The sequence below is a fragment of the Onychostruthus taczanowskii genome, unplaced genomic scaffold (genome assembly GCF_017590055.1).
Source record: "Onychostruthus taczanowskii isolate IOZ18803 unplaced genomic scaffold, ASM1759005v1 scaffold201, whole genome shotgun sequence".
Taxonomy (NCBI): domain Eukaryota; kingdom Metazoa; phylum Chordata; class Aves; order Passeriformes; family Passeridae; genus Onychostruthus; species Onychostruthus taczanowskii.
Window position 1 is genome coordinate 151,101 of NW_024499252.1, and position 18,077 is coordinate 169,177.

General features: G+C 50.3%; 1 protein-coding gene across 1 annotated transcript in view; it reads left to right on the top strand.

Annotated features, from left to right (window-relative positions):
- Positions 1 to 2,320: 2,320 nt before the first annotated feature.
- Positions 2,321 to 18,077, top strand: part of NEDD4L (NEDD4 like E3 ubiquitin protein ligase) — an 84,629-nt gene continuing 68,872 nt past the window's right edge. The window contains exon 1 of the mRNA XM_041403830.1: positions 2,321 to 2,460. Coding sequence (XP_041259764.1) covers positions 2,413 to 2,460 — 48 coding nt within the window. The 5' untranslated portion in view covers positions 2,321 to 2,412. The remainder of the gene's footprint in view (positions 2,461 to 18,077) is intronic.

Consider the following 18,077-nt stretch of genomic DNA (forward strand, 5'->3'; position numbering starts at 1 on the left):
TTGAACAGCAAAAAGCAAGTCATTCTGGGCAGCCTCTGGCAGCAGTTTGCTCTCATAATGCTGTTTGGTGAGCTGGAAGCATCCAGCTCATTTCCTAAAGAGCATTTTCTGCTTAGGTCGGGGCTCTATTAATCTGTTCAAGCCAATTCTCTAAAATCCAAACCATCTGTATTTGGGAAGATCATGGTTTATTTGGATTCTCTTCGTGTCTGCAGTCAGCAGACGATTAAAAGTACCAGGGATTTACAGTGTAAAGTCTCTCTACTGGCATGTTACAGTGACCTTCGAAGCAGCACCTCCCAATATTTGGGTAACAGCTGGTACAGTTAAGTCCAGCAGGGAAGCAAAGAGCAGGGGTGACTGCACTCCACACTGTCCTCACGTCCCCGTGCCCGGGGGCAGCTGCTGCTCTCCAGCTGCACCCTCCCCATCCCACTGCTCCCTCTGCACAGGTGGGTGGACACACTAAATCTGCTTTTCTCTGAAAATTGTAAATAATTCATGGGCCTTGGCTCTATAAAGAGGCCAGTTATAAATCACCCCAGCTGCACCTGGAGATTTCTGATGTCAGCATTATCACATGAATTACGTGTCTCCGGGGCCATCTATTACTGTAAACACAGTTCCAAAGAGGAATTATGTATGCAAACAAACAAGTAATCTGCAGCCTGGATTTGACACTAAAGCTTTGCAATCCGTCTGAGTTGTTAGTGGTGCTAATTTTCTGCTCTGGCCTCAGAGATCCTTTCTTTCTGCTCCTGTACAGGTGTGCTTTTCCCTGGGGAGCACCTGTTAGTGGGAATGCTGGCTGCCTGTCCAGGCGCTGTGAAAATCTAAAATCACATCCATGCAAGGAAAAAGCACGGATGTGATTTCAGAGGGACACCAACACGTGCTGCAGAAAAGATCTGGGTTCTGAGATTTCCACATATCACCATCTTTACAGTGCTGGGATCAGTCCCCCTAGAGCTGCTGAATTACATCCACTGCTTCTTTTTCATTCTGCCCCTCAGAAACAAACGTTCTTGGATAGGAACATGCAGGATGCTGATGGTTTCCAACTCCTGGTGTCAGCACAGAAAGATACGGGAGGGAAAGAACTGAGCTGTGTTCACGGACTGAATGGAAGGATTCCCCAAATCCTGGTTTTCCATCTATCCAGGGGATGAGAGGCGGCGGAGATGCTTCTGTTAAGGCAACCAATAGGTGAGTGAAAACAGGGGGGGCAAAGCTACCTGCAGAGCTGGGAATGATGTGCTGAGCTCGGAACAAAGAGGGATCAGACAGGATCATCTGTGGGACGATCCCAGGTGCTCCCGGCCTTGGCCAGCAGGCAGGAGCAGCCTGGCCGTGCTGCTGGGGCAGGCCCTGCACACCACGCGTGCTTCGTGGCCGGGAGGGACCGTGCCAGTGCAAAGGCTGATGTCTCCCGGGCTGGCCTTGAACAGCTCGCGCTCAGCTCCGAGGCACCGCTGGCTGGGCAGAGGTCACACCCTTCCCGCCCCAGAAAGGCTGGGAAAACGCTTCCTGGCCTACGGACTGCTGTGGAATCTCCCCAGAAAAAGGGATCTCCTTTTCCCCGTTGTGCTCAGTGAAAGGGGCACAAAGCACCTGGGCACACAGAGGCGGGCTGCCTGAAGTGTGCAGAACAGCCTCCAGCTGGGCTGTGGTGGCACATCTGTCCCGTGCCAGTGGCCCACGCGCCTCTGGTCACACATTGTGCTCCTAAGGGTGAGTGCAGCACAGCACGAACGTGTCTGGGCACCGCTGCACGGAACTCCCTCAGCAGCGTGCACTGGAGCAGCGCCGCAGCGCCAGGAGAAACCGGGAGATCATAAACGGGACACTGGCACAGGAGGGGCACGAAACAGATCCAAGCTCCTTCAGAGCTAAAGCGGGACTCGATTGTGCCCAGAAGTGCCCTCGCTCCAAGTGCCCACAGGGCTTTGTTTCCCTAAAAGTCGTGATGGTGAGGGAAGAAATGCCGCAGGGAGCGAACACCTCCGACTGCTCCGGACAGCCGCGAGCAGCGGGGGCTTCGCTCCTGCCCAGCCCGGGCCCGCTCGGGGACACATCCCGGGACACATCCCGGGACACGGCCCGGGCCCCGCTCGGGGACACATCCCGGGACACATCCCGGGACACGGCCGGGTCCCGCGCTGGGAGCGCTCTCGCAGTCCGGGCCCAGCGGCGCCGCTCCCGCCCGCTGGGGGGCGCCTGCCACACGCGCCCGCTGCCCCCGAGCGCGCGCATCCCTCGCGCCGCCCGCCCCCGGCGGCCCCGCCCCTGGCCCCTTTCCGCCGGGCTCGGCTCCCGGCGTCTTCCGCCGCCCGCGGGCCAGCGGCGGCAGCAGGAGAAGGAGGAGGAGGAGAAGGCGGCGGCGGGCGGCTCGGCGGGCCCGGGAGCGGCTCCATGGCGACCGCGGCGGCGGAACCGGTGTACGGGCTCTCGGAGGACGAGGTGGGTCGGCGCGGACGGGCTGGTTTGGGGTGTGCCGGGCCCCGTCGGCGGGAGCCGCGGCTGAGGCTCGGGAGCCGGGCGAAGGTCGACGGTCGGTCCGGGAGGGCAAGCTTTGCCCGCCCCGCAGGGCTCCGCGCCCCTCCCGCAGCGGCCACTTGCCCAGGGGCGGCCCGGCCCGGGGAGCGCTGCCCGCACCCTCGGCAGGTGCGGCCGCCCAGAGCCCGCGGGTGCCTCGGTGGGGCCGGCGGCGAACAAAGAGCCACGGCCGGCGGTGCTGCGGGCGGGGGCGGCAGCCCCTCTCCGCCTCCTCCCCGCAGCGCTGCCGGTGTCCCCGGGGAGCGGCCGCGGGGCCGGAGCGGAGCAGCCGCCGGGCCGGTGCGCCGGGTACTGTGTCAGACACAGCCTGGCCCCAATGCAGATGGGGCTGATAAGCGGGGTAGGACCCGCGATAGCTAATCGCCGTGTGCCGGCTTTATCAGCCGATGTCTTCTGCGAATCAAACAAATCATACAGAACAGTCCAGTTTACTTTAGGTGAATGTTAAAAATCTTACTTAATGCCCTTTTTGTTTCATTGCCTTGGTCAGGTGCTCCTTTTCTTAGGAGCCAGTGTCATAGAGCATCAGCAATGGGCAAGGCTGCATTACTGGGCTGTGGTTTCAGGGTATCGCCTGTTAGGAGTGCTCGTATATCTTTTATTTTTACAGGAGTGAATAGTAATTACAACAGCATTGCTTCCGGTTTTGTGGGGCTGAACACAACGGGCGATGTGTCAGTCTGTTTGTGGTGTAGAAAAAACATTAAAAACATCTTCTGCCTTGTGAAAGTGACAGTGTTTCTTACCTGGTGTGTTTCAGCAGCACTGGGTCTGGATGACTGTGATGTTTAATTCTCATTGGGAAGGAGGTTCCTGGGCAGGAGTGGGTGTTTTGGTAACGGGGGGTGTCATTCTGTTGTTGTTAAATTATAAAGCTGAGAGCAGAATGGTTGCAAATGCTCTGCATGTGTGTGAAGGTAGGGGAGAGGAGAGGGCGTTGCAGGAGCGTTGGGTGATGTAGATAGCGAGCACAACAGCAGAGGAGAACCTTCTCTTCCCTGGGCTGTTTCCGTAAGCCTTCGTGTGAGCACAGCGGTGGCTGGCACCAGTCCCCAGGCAGCTTTGGGCCAGCTCCGGTGCATTGCCTCACCCTGCAGGTGGCTGGGCCCACTGCAGGGCCCTGCTTGCTCCGGGGCTGCCGGGGGGCCTGTGCTAATCCTGTCAGTCCTGGGCTCCGGAGGGCCTGTGGTGGTCTTGGCTGCTCCTGGGCTGTTGGGGGGTTTGCACAGGCTTAGGGAACAGCTAAAGGCACTGGGGTTTGCTGTCCCAGCATGGGCATTCCAGGACATTTGATCGGAGATGCTTTTGTGCTTATATTAGCGAGTGTGATCTGTGAGGAAAAGGGAAACCTGGAGCCACCCTGCCAGGTCTCAGGGAGGTGGCTGAGAACATCATGCTGGAGCTTGGCTGCTGCCTTTTCTGTTGTGCGTGCGCTTGGCTGTGTCTTTTGTCCCTGCCTCCTGCCTCGACATATGCTGGTACTTGCACAGAATGCTAAAGAGAAATGGATACAGGGAGAAATCTGCTGGCTGCTCTCACCTTGGTTTGGAGGTGGAGGGATCTCAGGACAGCAGGGGCTGTTCCTGCCATGATGCTCAGCCCCAGCAGATGCTGGGGCCTTGGCCTGTGGAGCAGTGGGCAGAGAGATGTGTTTGTCACTCATCTCCCAAGGTAAAACCAAGCTGTTAGAAAAGGAGCTGCTGGGAAAAGACAGGCTCTCGTCTCTCAGCAGTGACCAGTGTCACAGCTGCAGTGATGACCACAGCCACACTGCCTGAGGGACAGCAGACTGTGCTTTGTCTCCTGCTTTGCCGTGCATCTGCTGATGCTGGACACTTCTCAGGAGGAGCAGCGACCATCTAAAACTACAGTGGGAGTTCACAAATGGAAATAGGATGGAAAAAAGAGGGAAAAGGGTCTGAGGGAGGGGTGGCATGGAGAAGGGTGCAGGTGATACTTCCAGCCTGTTGGGCTGTAGTTTCATGACTCTGAGAGGCTGACCTGCTGTTGAGTCTCTAGTAATGGGCTCTAGGAGGAGAGCATGGAGGAGGGGAGGAGGATGGTCTCTCTCAGTAAGATGGCTGGACGAAAGTTGTAGTAAAGGTAAAGCTCAAGTGGGCTGAGGAAGGTGTGCTGACAGTTCTCTGCATGCTGGCCTCTGGGTAATGACTTCTGCTAGCATTCACCTGGGCTTGGCTCATCACATTTTGGAAAGCAGAGCTCTATTAGCTGTGAGAGAGCTGTGAGAGGCTGAGTTACGTATGTGGATGTATTCAGCCTATTCATTTCCTTTGTTCCTGCCTGGGTTTGAAATGCAGTTTGCAGATCTGTTGTAGATGGGTTTCGGAGGGCTTTGAGTTGGCCTTGTGCAGTGCTTCCACTCCTGGCACATCTGCTGATTGGAAAATGCAGTGATTTACATGCGAGCTGGACTTGCTGAGCTGCTCTCCAGAGAGAGAGAAGCAGCAGTCTCCTACGGAGCAGAGGCACAGGCTTCCCTCCTGCTTGCACAGCCGATGTGTGTGGTAGGTGTGGAGCAGGCCCGGGCTGCGCGTGTGCCGGCGTGTCTGCAGACTATGGGCCCGCACTCATCCCTGTGCGCAGCAGGGCTGCCTTCCACCTGAGTGTTCTCCTCACTAAGGACTGATAGGTGTTGGAACACTAGGCCTTTTGGGCATTTGGGGATCACTGAGTCACGGGATGAGCCAACCATTGCAGTTTTTCATGGCAGGCATGCTGTGCTCATAGATCAGCCTCCTTGTAAACCTGAACTGTAAAGTGTTTTATAATAATTAGTTAAAATGAGTTGTAAATCAGATTCATACCCTGCCAGGTTTTCTCTGTCGGGATGACCTCAGCACTGGGCCGGGCTGCTCAGAGGCTGTTGGAGCTCCATCCTTGGGGCTGTTTGGGACCATCGGGACACAGGCGTGGGCAGCCAGCTCTGGCTCAAGCAGGGAGTGGGCCAGGTGACCTTCAGAGGCTTGTGCCAACCTCAGCCTCTTTGCGATTCTGTGAAATAATATTTGTACAGGCTCCTGGAAGCTGAGGTGCTTTCGTGCAATCTCAAAATATCAGTGTGTATAAAAACTTACAGCCCTTTGTAGTGGAAAATGTTTATGAATGAAGTGCACCTCTTGTTTGTTTCAGTTTGGGTTTCTTCAGAGTCAGATGTTGCCCACACAAATCCACAAATATTTTGCTTTCTTTGTGTCCTTGGATGGAGGCAAAACTTGCAGCTCCTTGGAACTTGTTTGCTTTAATAAAAAACGGAACTTGAGAAAAAAGATCCTTGAAGAGTGTCTTTTTATGCTTTAAAATATTAGGGAAAAAAGGGGTTCATATGTGAAACTGCTCTCTGCAGTTCCAGCATTATTCTCTTTTTAAGTTCTATTCAACTTCTGTGACCTGTGATTGAGTCAATTGGAATTAGAAGCTTCCTACTGAGATGACATTTTGTCATGCCTTAGAAATTGTCAAAAGGATCTTATGTTCCTGAAAATATCTCGATGTGTGAGATACAATGCCATATGCCTCAAGATAAATGATTCTGTGTGTAGTCACTGTAGCCTAACCTTTCATCTCAGTTCTGGTATGCTGTGCTGGGCAAAGCCTTGTGCCTGAAGAGTGAATCCTGAAGGATTTCAGGACCTCAGGAGCCTGTGTTGTGTTTCACTTTATTGATACACACATTGAGGAAAGGGAAACAACCCCAGTGTCATGGAAATGGATGGATTCCTGTAAAACACGGGCTCACCTCTTCTGGATCTGGCATCAAGGTAAGGAATAAGCCAAGATTTGCCACAGTGGTGCTGTGGTGAAATGCAGCTCGTGCTGTGATGGATAAACTGTCTGTGCAAACTGTTTCAGACTGAGGCATATGGGAGGTTGGCTTTTGTGCCTCCTGTTTACATGTTCCTGATGGATTTGTTGCTCTGGAATGATCTCCCTTGAGGGTGTCTCTTTCTCAGTACTGGAGTCTCATGTTAACAGATCCATGAGCTGGGGCTGTGAAGGCCTCAAGATGTTATTGCTCATAATCAGCAGGATTTACTGGGGAGGAAAAGGGCTGTGATTTTCCCTCCCTCCCTGGACTTGGTGACAGCAGTGACAAGTGGGAGTTCAGGGCCGGATTTCTCTGCTTTGCATTTGAGGCAAACCATAAACTTTGGAAGCAATGGCAGTGCTGGGTTGCTTGCGCAGCGTCAGTGTTGTGGATGGCTGCAGTCCGATTTCAGGTGACGTTTCCTCTTGTGTGGTCGCAGTGCTGAGGCTGCACCTTGCAGCTTCTGTGCACTGTGCTGGCACGGCCAGAGTTGTTCCCTGAGCCCAGGCTGGCCCCACGGAGCCCCTGCCAGGACTGGTGCTGGGGAGGGGCTCCAGAGCCATGTCCCTTCATTGCGCTGGTTCCCAGCTCAGCTCCGGAGCAGCACTGGAGCTCCGGGTGCTGTGGCCCTGGAAGAGTGCTGGATGAAGGACCAGGGCACTGATGTGCTGGAGAAGCAGCTTGTGGGTGGCTGTGGCTCCTCAGCTGTGCGGTGGAAAGGGGCAGTGTGGGGGGCCAGTCTGCCCGGGGATGCACCCCTGGCCCCATGAGCTCCAGTCCAGCCCACTGTGTTCTTGAAATCTGGAGGCTTTATGTGAAAAAAACCCTCGAGTTCCTTGAGAAGATGCACCCTTTGTCACCACCACTGAACACAGACCCTTTAAATGAGAGCTCTGCTGTTTCTGCTCTGAATATTTTGGTTACATAAAAGCTTCACTCTGCCATCTGAGTGTGAGAGGGGCCTCCCTTGGTCACAGCACTGAGAGTGTCTTAGCACTAAGCAATTCAGAATAGTGACTTTTATTGACCCTGAATTGTTTTTATAGACTCTTAAGTGCACTGGCTTCAGGGATAGCATGTAAACCTTAAATGATGATTAAAAAGTCCAGGTAAGGAAACATTTCATAAATGACAGGGCTTGCATATCTACTTGTGTGGCAGAAGATCAAAATAGGCTGTGGTTCTCAGGAGGTCAATAGATTTTTATAACAGCCTGCATTTTAAACCAGCTTTTGATGAGTTATCGGCATGTTGTGCTGACACTAAGTGAATTCTAGTTTTATTATAAAATGAATGTAAAGACATTGAAGGAGGCTTGTGTTAATGTGAGGGTCTGAGGGAGACAAGGAATGTTAGTTTTAGCTGTACCCCCACTGAGAGATGGCTCTGTCTCCCCTGGCTGTTGTCCTGTCCTCTGAGGGTGGTATGCAGGTAGTGCAAGCCGCGGTTCCTCTGCTGCCTTTGGGAAGGGGGATAAGCATTCCTTGGCTTTCGTGTGAAGGGCTGGCCGTTGGAGGGCACTGTGTAATGGGAAATAGGAACTCGAGGTTTTCCTCCGCTCCTGCACAGAGGCCATTTTCCTGGGAAGCAAACATGGACTGTGAGCCCCGCACCTGTTGATGAGCAGGCACCTCACTCCCGGGGCACAGCTTGCGCTGGGAGTTAACAGATTTCTGACGGCATTTTTTGTGTTTTCTTTTGAAAATATCACCAGGCATGGTGTGAGTGCTGAATGAGCGTATCTGTCAGAAGGGAATCGGTGTTACAGCTTAGGATGTTGTGGGAAGAATTCACCCCTGCAGCTTCTAGGCTGGAGTTGTGTCTCCAGCCAGTGAAAGGTTCTGTGTTATGCAATACTTTTCCTTTCTGAACCGAACACAGGTCCTGGTGTGAGGTGGGCTGCCTGCACAGGTGCTTTAGAATCCAGAGGCCACGTCGGAGGTGGCAGCCTGTTGGCAGCTCGCTGATTGCTGCTGGAATGGGCCAAATTGACAACCTCCCAGTCCCAGAACATTGGATGGGGCCTAGACCTTTGCTTAATTAAACTCTGCAGTATAAACTGGGACTTTTTGAGCAAGCTGGAAACTTCCAGGCCTTGTAATAGCAGTGAGGGCTGGTTTATCCAACAGCTTCGGTCAACAGAAAGTCATAGATGGGATAACAATGTGCAGAAGTAGCTTGATTTAATTAAAATTAAATTTTGGTGTTGGTAAACAGAGAAATCTCATTAACTTCCATAAATTTCTTCACCTTTTTCTTTCACTGCTATTTCCTCTTAAATGTTTCATTGTGTTGAATAGGAGGGTTTTACTGTAGCAGTAGAAGTGCTGCTGGGCAGCTCTGTCCCCTTGCGGAAAGAAGCGCAGTGTAATCTTGTGTACACTGTTATTTTGGGTAAGCTGGGTAGGAATGCGGCGCGGGTTGGGTGACTCCTACCTTGAGCACTGGGAGGAAGGAATGTGGTTTTGCTGCTGGCATGTTCAGCTCAGGACTGGAGCTGCTGCCAGGTCGGTACCAACACCTGGCAGGGTTTACCTGGGACTGGAACTGTGGCTTTCAGAAGTATTCAACACATTGTCGTGCCAACTTTGTCCAGCATGGGGTTCTTAAGCTGCCCAGTTTCTAGTGCTGGAGTGTTCCCTTCCCCTGCTCCCACTGTCTTTTCCTCTCCCCTGCCAGAAAGAAGAAAACCAAATCTTTTGGAAAGGGATTGTTTTCTGTAGAGAACTAGTAATTAATTTTAAAATAAGAGATGTGGCTAAATTGCACAGGCCTGTAAGCTAATTGCAGTTAAAATAGTTAAAAATAAGCCAACCTATAAAAAACAGCTCAAAGCCCCAACAAAACAAATCCTGAAACTTGATTTCTGAGATGGATTATGGAATATAGAGACGTATTATGTCTGCCAGGTGGTGTCTTGACAGGACAACAGACTCGGTTGTGTACATTTGTAATTGTTAATTTTTTTCCTCCCTCCATTTGACCATGATTCCTGCGTGCTGGCAGGCTGTAGGTGTTTGTCAGAATCCTGATTTCTAGGATTTAGGAACCTTTTCTGTAATCAAAATAAACATCTCCAGTGGTGAGAACACTGGCTATTCCGAGGAATCACTCCGTGAATGAGTTGGGCTTTGCCATTAAGCCATAGCACCTTTTTTTGTGCCTCACTGCACGGATCAGTGTGGCTGTATTGGTGTCCTGCCAGCTCAAGTCAGGTTTTCCTGTTTCCATGTAGTTTATCTGCTGGAGAGAAGCAGAACGATTTGGAACAGGGACGGGAGCACAACCGTGCAGTCCGCTCTCCTTTGGCAGATCCTAGTGTTGAATAATCCTGGTTTGAGGGTGGAAGTATGTTCCTGTAATCTGTGTTGGTTTTAATTGAAAGCAGCTCAAAGTCTGGCTCTCCTTAAGCAACTCTGTGTTATGTAGATGAGCACACCGAATTCATGGTGGGATTTTGTGGAGATGGGGGTGATCAGTAGTGTTCAGAAGGTGTCCCGGGATGACTCCCTCATGGATGGTCTGTTTGGAAATAGGCGTGGTGGGGAAAATCTGCTTTTGTCCTCTTCCTGGTGGCACTGGATGTTAGGTTTGGAGCATACTGCTGTGGAAGCCATGCGGACAAAAATGAAGTTCCCACAGAAGTGTTGGGTTTTGGAGTGGGAAAAAGGAGACCAAGCTGAGACCATGGGTGATGGAGAAAGCCCAGGTGCCTGGAAATGAGGCTGTACTGGCTGCTCCCGTCAGAGGTACCTCAGCCTGATTTATTCAAATGTACCAAATGTGGTTTTATGGACTGGGTGTACTGCAGGGTTGCCTGTTGAGACTGCCTCCTTAGCACTGGGCCCTTGTGGCACAGCTGGGTGTGTGGGGAGCGCTGAGGACCTTCAGCTGGTACTGGTATTTAATATGTATAAGGTCCTTCAGCTAGTGCTGCTGTTTGAGATGTGCTGAGGACTTTCACCTGGTGCTGGTGTCTGTGGTTGATCCCAGGATAGTTTACTTGCACGTTCATCCTCTTCTTGAGCAGGGGGAGTCAAGGTTGATGGCTTCTGGAGCACACACAAACCCAGTGGATTTACACTGCTGAAAGAGAGATGCTGCATTCTCTCGTACACCCTGGGACCACCTGTGGACAGCGTCCCATGTCTTTGCAGGGCTGTTGAATTGCAGTAACTTCTAGAAGGGTGATGGAATTCAGAGGTATGTGCGGCACGAGCTGCTGGGGTGGTGGTGGGAGGGTGTGTGTGAAGGGAGGGTAGGGCACAGGCTCTTTGGTGGCCATGAGCTGTGACATTGGCTCTGTGGGTCTGTGAATCCAGAGCTTCGGCTAGAACCCTGACCTCGATGAAGTCTGTGACTAGTTTGTCTAAAAGCACAATGTTAAACAGATTAATTCCCTAACAAACAAGTGGAGTTTTTAACCTTTCTTTAAAGATTTCTTGAGTGGACCGCTCCTGCTCTTTGTGGTGAAGGGAGTGGTAAGAGGGAGAAGTGGTGAGTGGACAAAACTGTGAGTTTGGGCTTTGTGCTTGTGCTGATTCAGCCTCCTTAACAAAGCAACAGCTTTGCTGTACAGCAGTGAGCAATGGATGTGCTTCTTTAACCTGTGCTCTTGGGTACGGTGATGTTCGAGGTATTATAAAATATTGGCTTGGCTATTGTTTGTTACAGTTGAGCTGAAAGAACTTGAAAATGTTCTGTCTTGGACAGGTCTTGCTTTAGTGAACTGAGAGCATGCAGCAGTGGTGTAGATGCAGCTCCATTTTATAGCTGAGGGAATGGTGTCACTGTTTAGAGTTCAGGGTTGCAGGATCCCCTCCTTGCCTCACTTTTTATCTTCATATGTGCCTTTCCCCCCACCCCTTTGTTAAAATGCAGTCTTAGTGCTAAAGTTTGCACCCATCCCACTGGGGGTGTGGACGCTTGAGGTGGAGAACTGCCCTTTCCTAGGAGCGGCGAGTTGGGCAGCTTAGGTGCTGTGTGCCACAGTGAGGGGCACATTCTTTGCACAGCCTGCACTTGTTTCGTTAGGATAAGTGGCGGAGGCACAAGTTTGGGTGGGTGCCAGAAAGACCTCTGCATTTGTCCTTGCTGGTTGGTTGGTTTGGTTCAGTCCCATCTGGTCAAGTTTGGTCATTTACTATTTTATTCTTTATTTCCACTGTTCGTAGAAAAACACTGAGTCCTCAGGGTCAGGTAAATTCCTGTGCATGCCTGGCCTGAGCTGTGTGTGAATAACACCACTCCTGCTGCCGTGGCCCGAGGAGGCACTTCTCCTTTCTGTTCCCTGTGGGAGAGAGCCTTGCAGTGTGGTTTTCCCTGGCAGGCTAGGCTGGTCCCAGCAATGCGGTGACACACCTGGATCCCGACAGCGTCCGTGCTGATGACTCGCGGTCCCTGCTGTGTTCTAATTAGCATGACAAAGAACATGTTGCATTTTCCTCCCCTGTGTTGAGGTTGAGATTTTACTTGTCCCTGTTTTAGGGCCAGCTGCATCCCAAGGGTGGTGGCTGTGGCACTCTGGAAGCCCAGAATGGGACAGGTGGCTGCAGCAAAGGCCGGCAGACCCGCACCCCCCCGTCCTGTAGGTGCTGTGCTGGGCAGGTCTGACCAGGCTGGGAGCAAGGTCAGAGTTGTTTTTTCCAGGGATATCCTGCAGCTGTACTAGAGATTGTGCCAAATCGAGTTGCAGTCAGGTTTTGGTTTTGTCTTAACTAGTTTCTGTTGTAGTTTGTCACAAACTGTGTTTGTAGAAAGTCAAACATTGTAAACCAGACTGTGCTAAATGGTTACAGGCTGGGTGTGTATTACCTGCCAGGTCATTTGTCACCGTGTTCCTGCATGCTCCTAAATGCAAGATCCTGACAAAAGCCCCTTTGGAAGCTGTTGAAAGCATGGGCCCTTCACAACTGTTAGTGACTGGCCTCAAAGTCTGCAGGGTTAAGATGCTGAAGTTTGTAGCTAATGTGTTTTCAAGTCCTGTGGTCACCTTCTCGTATCATGTGCCTACCTGTGTCACTTTTTTTCCTTAGAATGCTGTCCAAAATTTGGCTTGGAACTGGTGCATATTTTAAAACATTTCAGTCACAGCTTTAGTCACTGTTTTGATTGACATTGTTAATAAAGAAATGCCTCTTAACACTGCTTGAATTGATTTAGCAAAACCCTGAGTGGTTTCTTCAGGCTGCTGACATAATGAGAATTTACCTTTAATCTCTTGTGCTGCTGTCATTTTATTTTGGGTATGGTCAGTTTGGTTTTGAGCTACTTGTACCTGCATTTGTGTTTCTTCATTTCACTCCAGTGAGAGATGATCATCTGTAATTTGGTGCAGGTACCTGTACCCTGGGCCAGTGCATGCCACAGGCTCCCAGCAGCTCTCAAGTGTCTGTGCCCTACAGGGGGTGAAGATGTTGTTTCAAATTCCCAAAACTTGGACAGGAAGTAGATCCTGTGGGAGAGGGAGGTCGGAGGCGAGTGCCGAAATGGCTGCTGCAGCCATTGAGGGAAATCACCAAGCACTTACCACTTGTGGTTGCCTCTGTGTGTTGGACACCAGCACTGTAGCATTTGGGAAGTGAAGTTGGGGTCCCCAGCCCGGTGTCACTGCAGGCTGGAGCACACGTGCCAACTGATGGCCTCTGATAAGGCTGGATTGTGCTACAGGAGCTCTGTGTGTCAGTGCTAACAGTTGCTGTGGAAACAGGCTGGTTTTCGTGCTTTAGCGCTCGGCATCTCCTGCTGTTCGTTGGGAAGGTGAGGCAGTGCTGTAGCTGATCACCCAGCCTGGATCGCACACCAGGGCTGGTGACAGCAGGCTTGTCACACAGGTGCTGCCATCAGGAGGTCAGACAGGCTCCACCTGTGTCCTGGGGCTGGCGTGGCTCCGAAGGCATCTCCTGCTGGCTTGTCTCTGGGGTGTTGGGCACTGGGCCGCCATGGGGGCCGGCTAACCCCAAGAGCTGGGGCACTGTCCCTGTCCTGGAGGCCACAGCTGGCAGAACCCTCTGCCTCCCACAGCTGGCCTTTGGTCCAGACAGGTTGTACAGGAGGAACACATGTGTGTGTGTGTGTGCTCCCTGTGAGTGTGCTATGTCTGAAAGTGAGGACTTCTGTGTGATAAAAGCTGTTTACAGCTCTTATTGGGGCTTCCTGAATTCCTCTTGCTCTGGCGTTCACCTGGGTCTTGTGCTTCCTGTGGATGAGCTTGGTGGTCTCGTTTCTGCCCAGCGTCCTCTCACTTGTGTTCCTGGGACTCAGTGTTAAACTCAAGAGTAAGGAGAGGCTGAAGGGCCAGCGTGGAGGTCTGTGCTGTGAGTGGCTTGTGCCCAGCAGTGAGGCAATTCTTGACCTTTGGATTGCATCTCTGGTTGCAGTCTGTGCTCTCAGGTAGAGGTGGTACTCCCTGCAGTTTTCAGGAGAGGTTTAAGCCCTTCTGCACTGTCAAACTGGCCATTAATGTTGTGCCAGTCCTTGGAGTGAAGCCACTCAGACTGGAACATCCGTGCTGTTTCAATGACACTAAGATTTTTCTTTCTGAGAAATCTTGAGTCTTCCAGTCAGCTGGAAAGACAGGATTATGGGTAATTGAGACAGGGGACAACCTGTGTGATCACCTCTGAAAAGCTTTTTCATGGAGAAGCTCCCCTTCCCCCTTTCCTTCCTAATATTCCATAAATGCTTTGAGTGCTTGGAAGGTGCATTAGAGGCAGGAGGTACATGACAGCATAGGACAGGGAGTACATTGATTTACTGTTTTTTACAGTTTTCTGGCCTCACTTGTAGTTTTTAGGGAAGGCTGAATGAGGAAAGAAGATGTCCAGGTCACTCTTTGAGAGTTGGGAGCGTTGGAAGAGAGAGCACTTTGCTGCTCTGGATGCAGAAGTACTGGATATCCCTATCAGAAGATGGTACCAAATTACATAGTAGGCTTTGTGTGCCGGTGAAGGTGTCTGCTGGACTGGCCAGCACTCTCATTATTAAATAAAAATTCCCCTTTTGCATTCAAGCAATGACTTGGTAAAGACTAATTGTGAGAATCTTTCATTATTCCAGCTTACTCCAGTTTGGTGGTAGTTCTGGCATGGCTACTGTGGGGATGGATTATGGGCAAGTTGGGAAGTGACTAAGCTGAAATGCTGCCTCTGAGATGGTCGAAGCAAAACAGGATAAAGTTGTTGTAAAGAGTTGAAGGGACAGTGAATAATATTAATTTTTTTCTCATTGCTGCCTTGCATCTTTGGCAGCTTGCATTTTGTGCTGGGACCTCTTTCTGGTTTAGACATGTTCCATCTCTCGGGTGGTTATTGGTTACATGGGAGGAACTAGTACTTTATCATCCCTCTGATTTCCTTTATTTGTCTGTGTAGTGGAGTTTTGTGCTGGGTTTTTTTCCCTCTTTATGAAAATGCTTAGGAAGAGAGGATATGTCCCTCTGCAGGACACCTGTTTCTTAGCAGTGTTCCTTGGCAGGCTTTCTCAAGGCCAGTGACTTTCAGGCTTCCTTCTGACAAAGCAGGCTGTGATTTTTGTGCTACACAAGTTTCTGCTTTTTCCTTGCCCAGGGCTGGAGCCACTCCTGTTGTCTCTGCGGCCTGTGTTGGAAAGCAAGCTGGGATTCAGCACATATTAGCTAGTCCTGCGTGCCAGGCTGATTCCTTGGGTTAGGAGGCACTGGCAAGGCTTTGCAAGAGCACACTCGTGCTTGCTGATGTTCCTTGCAGAGCTTGGGATGAGAGGGGAGCTTGGAAAACAGACTTTGCCTCGGTGATGCTGTCTGTGTGTGCGGGGCTGGTTCTCTCTCTCAGCACACTCTGAGCTGGGAGAACGCTGCTCTTTGTTGTCCGGGTGGCACTCAGCAGGGAATGGGAAGTTACCTGTATGCTGTAGAAATTGTGTGAGTTACTCAGATGCCACAGCAATTCCAGGAGGTTGTGGGTTTTTTTCCTTTTTTGCTCCAGACTTTGTGCTTGCTGAATGAATCTCAACACAGCCTCCCGCATTCATACTTTGGGTCTTGTGCTTTAACACAGACTAAGTGTTCACAAACCAAATTGCTGACCTCGGTGTGGTGATTGCGTTTGATTTAGTTGCCCTCAGGGCATTGCTGTGCCTGGCAACTTTGGTTTTTTTCGCTGACCACTTTAGCACTTTTCTTAGTGTCACAAGTTCCTTACCAGCATTTGGGTTTTCTGATCTTTGGAGCAGATTTTGTTGTGTTCAGTGTAAGCAGCTGCAGTATGGGGCTTGCATACAGGACAAATACCATGACATGTGTGTTGCTGTGGAGCCCAGCCTGTCTCCAGTGGGAGCCTGTGCCATTGCAGTTTGGGCTCTGCAGCTCCAAGCTGGTTTTCTCCCTTTGCTTTGTACGGCACGGTCACCATTTAGCAGCAGAACTGGACTTTATGTAGATCATCTTGTTATTTTTGGAAAGGTATGTGACTTCATTTAAACCTGCCTGGAGGAAACTGAGTTTGTTCGAACATGTTAGGTTGTATGTTGCTGTGGAGCCCCAGCCTGTCTCCAGTGGGAGCCTGTGCCATTGCAGTTTGGGCTCTGCAGCTCCAAGCTGGTTTTCTCCCTTTGCTTTGTGCGGCACGGTCACCATTTAGCAGCAGAACTGGACTTTATGTAGATCATCTTGTTATTTTTGGAAAGGTATGTGACTTCATTTAAACCTGCCTGGAGGAAACTGAGTTTGTTCTTCAGACTTGTGTTAGCTTTTCACTGGTACTTCAGTCACTGTAATATTCATTTGTGTTCTTGGAAGAAAAATCCTGTTCCTTATTCCCAAGGTTGTTGACTGATCTCTCTAAAAGTGGTGTCGGGAGCAACCGGCCATGTGTGTGTACCTCATCATCTCTGCAGGCAGCAGTGTGATACTGGGTCAGGAATAAGCAGGTAGAAGCAATAGTCTCTTTAGCAGCTGGTTGCTGGTTGCTGTGGAAGCCGATCCGCTGCCTCACTGCCTGTAGCTTTCCTGAGGAATTCAGCATTGCTGTGCCCTCTGCTCCCTTCCTGTTCTGCCTCTTTGAGGAACATGCATCTGTGCTTCCCCGGGACGAGGTCCTGCTCCGGGATGCTGAATGACTGACCCTACTGCAGCGCTTCTGCAAAACATGGATTCTGAATGTGCCTTTTGTTTGGGGCATCGAGCCCCAGTTTGCATCCAGAATGCCTGGCAGGACACAAAGTGCAGCCTTTGTTTTAGATAATGAGTGGTGAACATTTCAATGAGTGTTTCTTAGTCTAGTCAGTGTCAAGTACCATTTTGGGAACAAGTGACTGAGCTAACCTCTGAGCTTGGTCCGGCAACAATCCATTTATTGATAGAAGTTCACAAATTTTCAAGGAATTTCCCATAAACAATTAATACAACCAAAAACCAAAACAAATGCAAATCCAACAACCAATGCAAGCAACGGTGCAACCCTGCCTGAAACCCTTCCAAGCCTTCCATCATCAATATATATGCAGAAATTACTGATACAAACCAAAAAAGCACTCAGTATCACTATCACTGTATTTGTTTTTCTTTATAGTCTATTCTTTTACAGTGTGTGAAAGACAAGCATAAAGAAGAAAATGCTTTTAAATTAAGATAGGGCCTGCTGTTCTTCTTCAAAAGCACCTTCAGTGCATAGGAGAGAGCTTCTGCAGCTGAATTACTCAGTCTCCTGCATTGGGCATATTCTTGTTAATATGGGTTTTTTTTCCACTCCAATTATTTTTCACACAAAGTTAAATTCTGTTCTCATTTTTGTCTGTTCATAATATATCCCTGTATGTCAGTGGACGTACTGGAGAAGAAGCGAAGAAGATTTGTCTTTCCAGCCAGGAGGGGCTGTGCTTGCTCCTGCTCAGTTGCCAAAATCTAGTCAGCCTTAAGCCTGGATTAGTAACTGAACAGTTTTCTTGTTCTTTGTGAGACACAGGTGGAAGAGCCTGCTAGCCCTAGGCTATCCATTTATATAACAAATAAATAATAATGAACAAAAAGAGTCAAAGCTTTGTCAAGGGCTGCTGTGATAAAAAGGGAGCAGGAAAGGAAGGGGGAGAAGGAGGTAGAACATGGTGTGCAGGTAGGTTGGGAACACCAGGACTACAATCAGGATCCAAAAGCCTGACAAGAGATGTTTCTGGTGGGAGCAGATCCCTTGCCTATTGCCTTGGCCTTCTCACTGGTTTAAGTGGCTGGTTTTTCTCCCCTAATCTGGGCAGAGGCTGTAATGGAGTGATTCTTCCCCCAGATGTGAAATTCTTGGGGAGCAAAGCCTTAATGGACAAGAGGTACTGCTAGAGGCTATGACTTGTTATTCTTTCAAAAAAAGAAACTTGATCAAGATGAGGAAGAGAAGCCAAAGGAGTGTACTGCTGGAATGACTGACAACAGCACTCACTGAAATGTTAATGTGTTTGGAAGAATTTTTTCACCAGGGGAGGTTGGAAACTCATACACTAACATTAATTATTAACTGCAGCCAAGAGCTGGAAGATCTAATTTAATTTCTGGTTGGATAATAGGATGATTCATGCAACAAAACAAACTGTGTCAGAAAATGAAGTGTCTCTGAACACTGACATTCCCCGCTTCTGCTCTGAGCTGAAGCTACTGCAGGTAAGCTGTTACAACAGCTAAAAAGTGAAAAGTACAGGCTGAATTCCCTGCAGATGTCAGGCTGTGATCCAT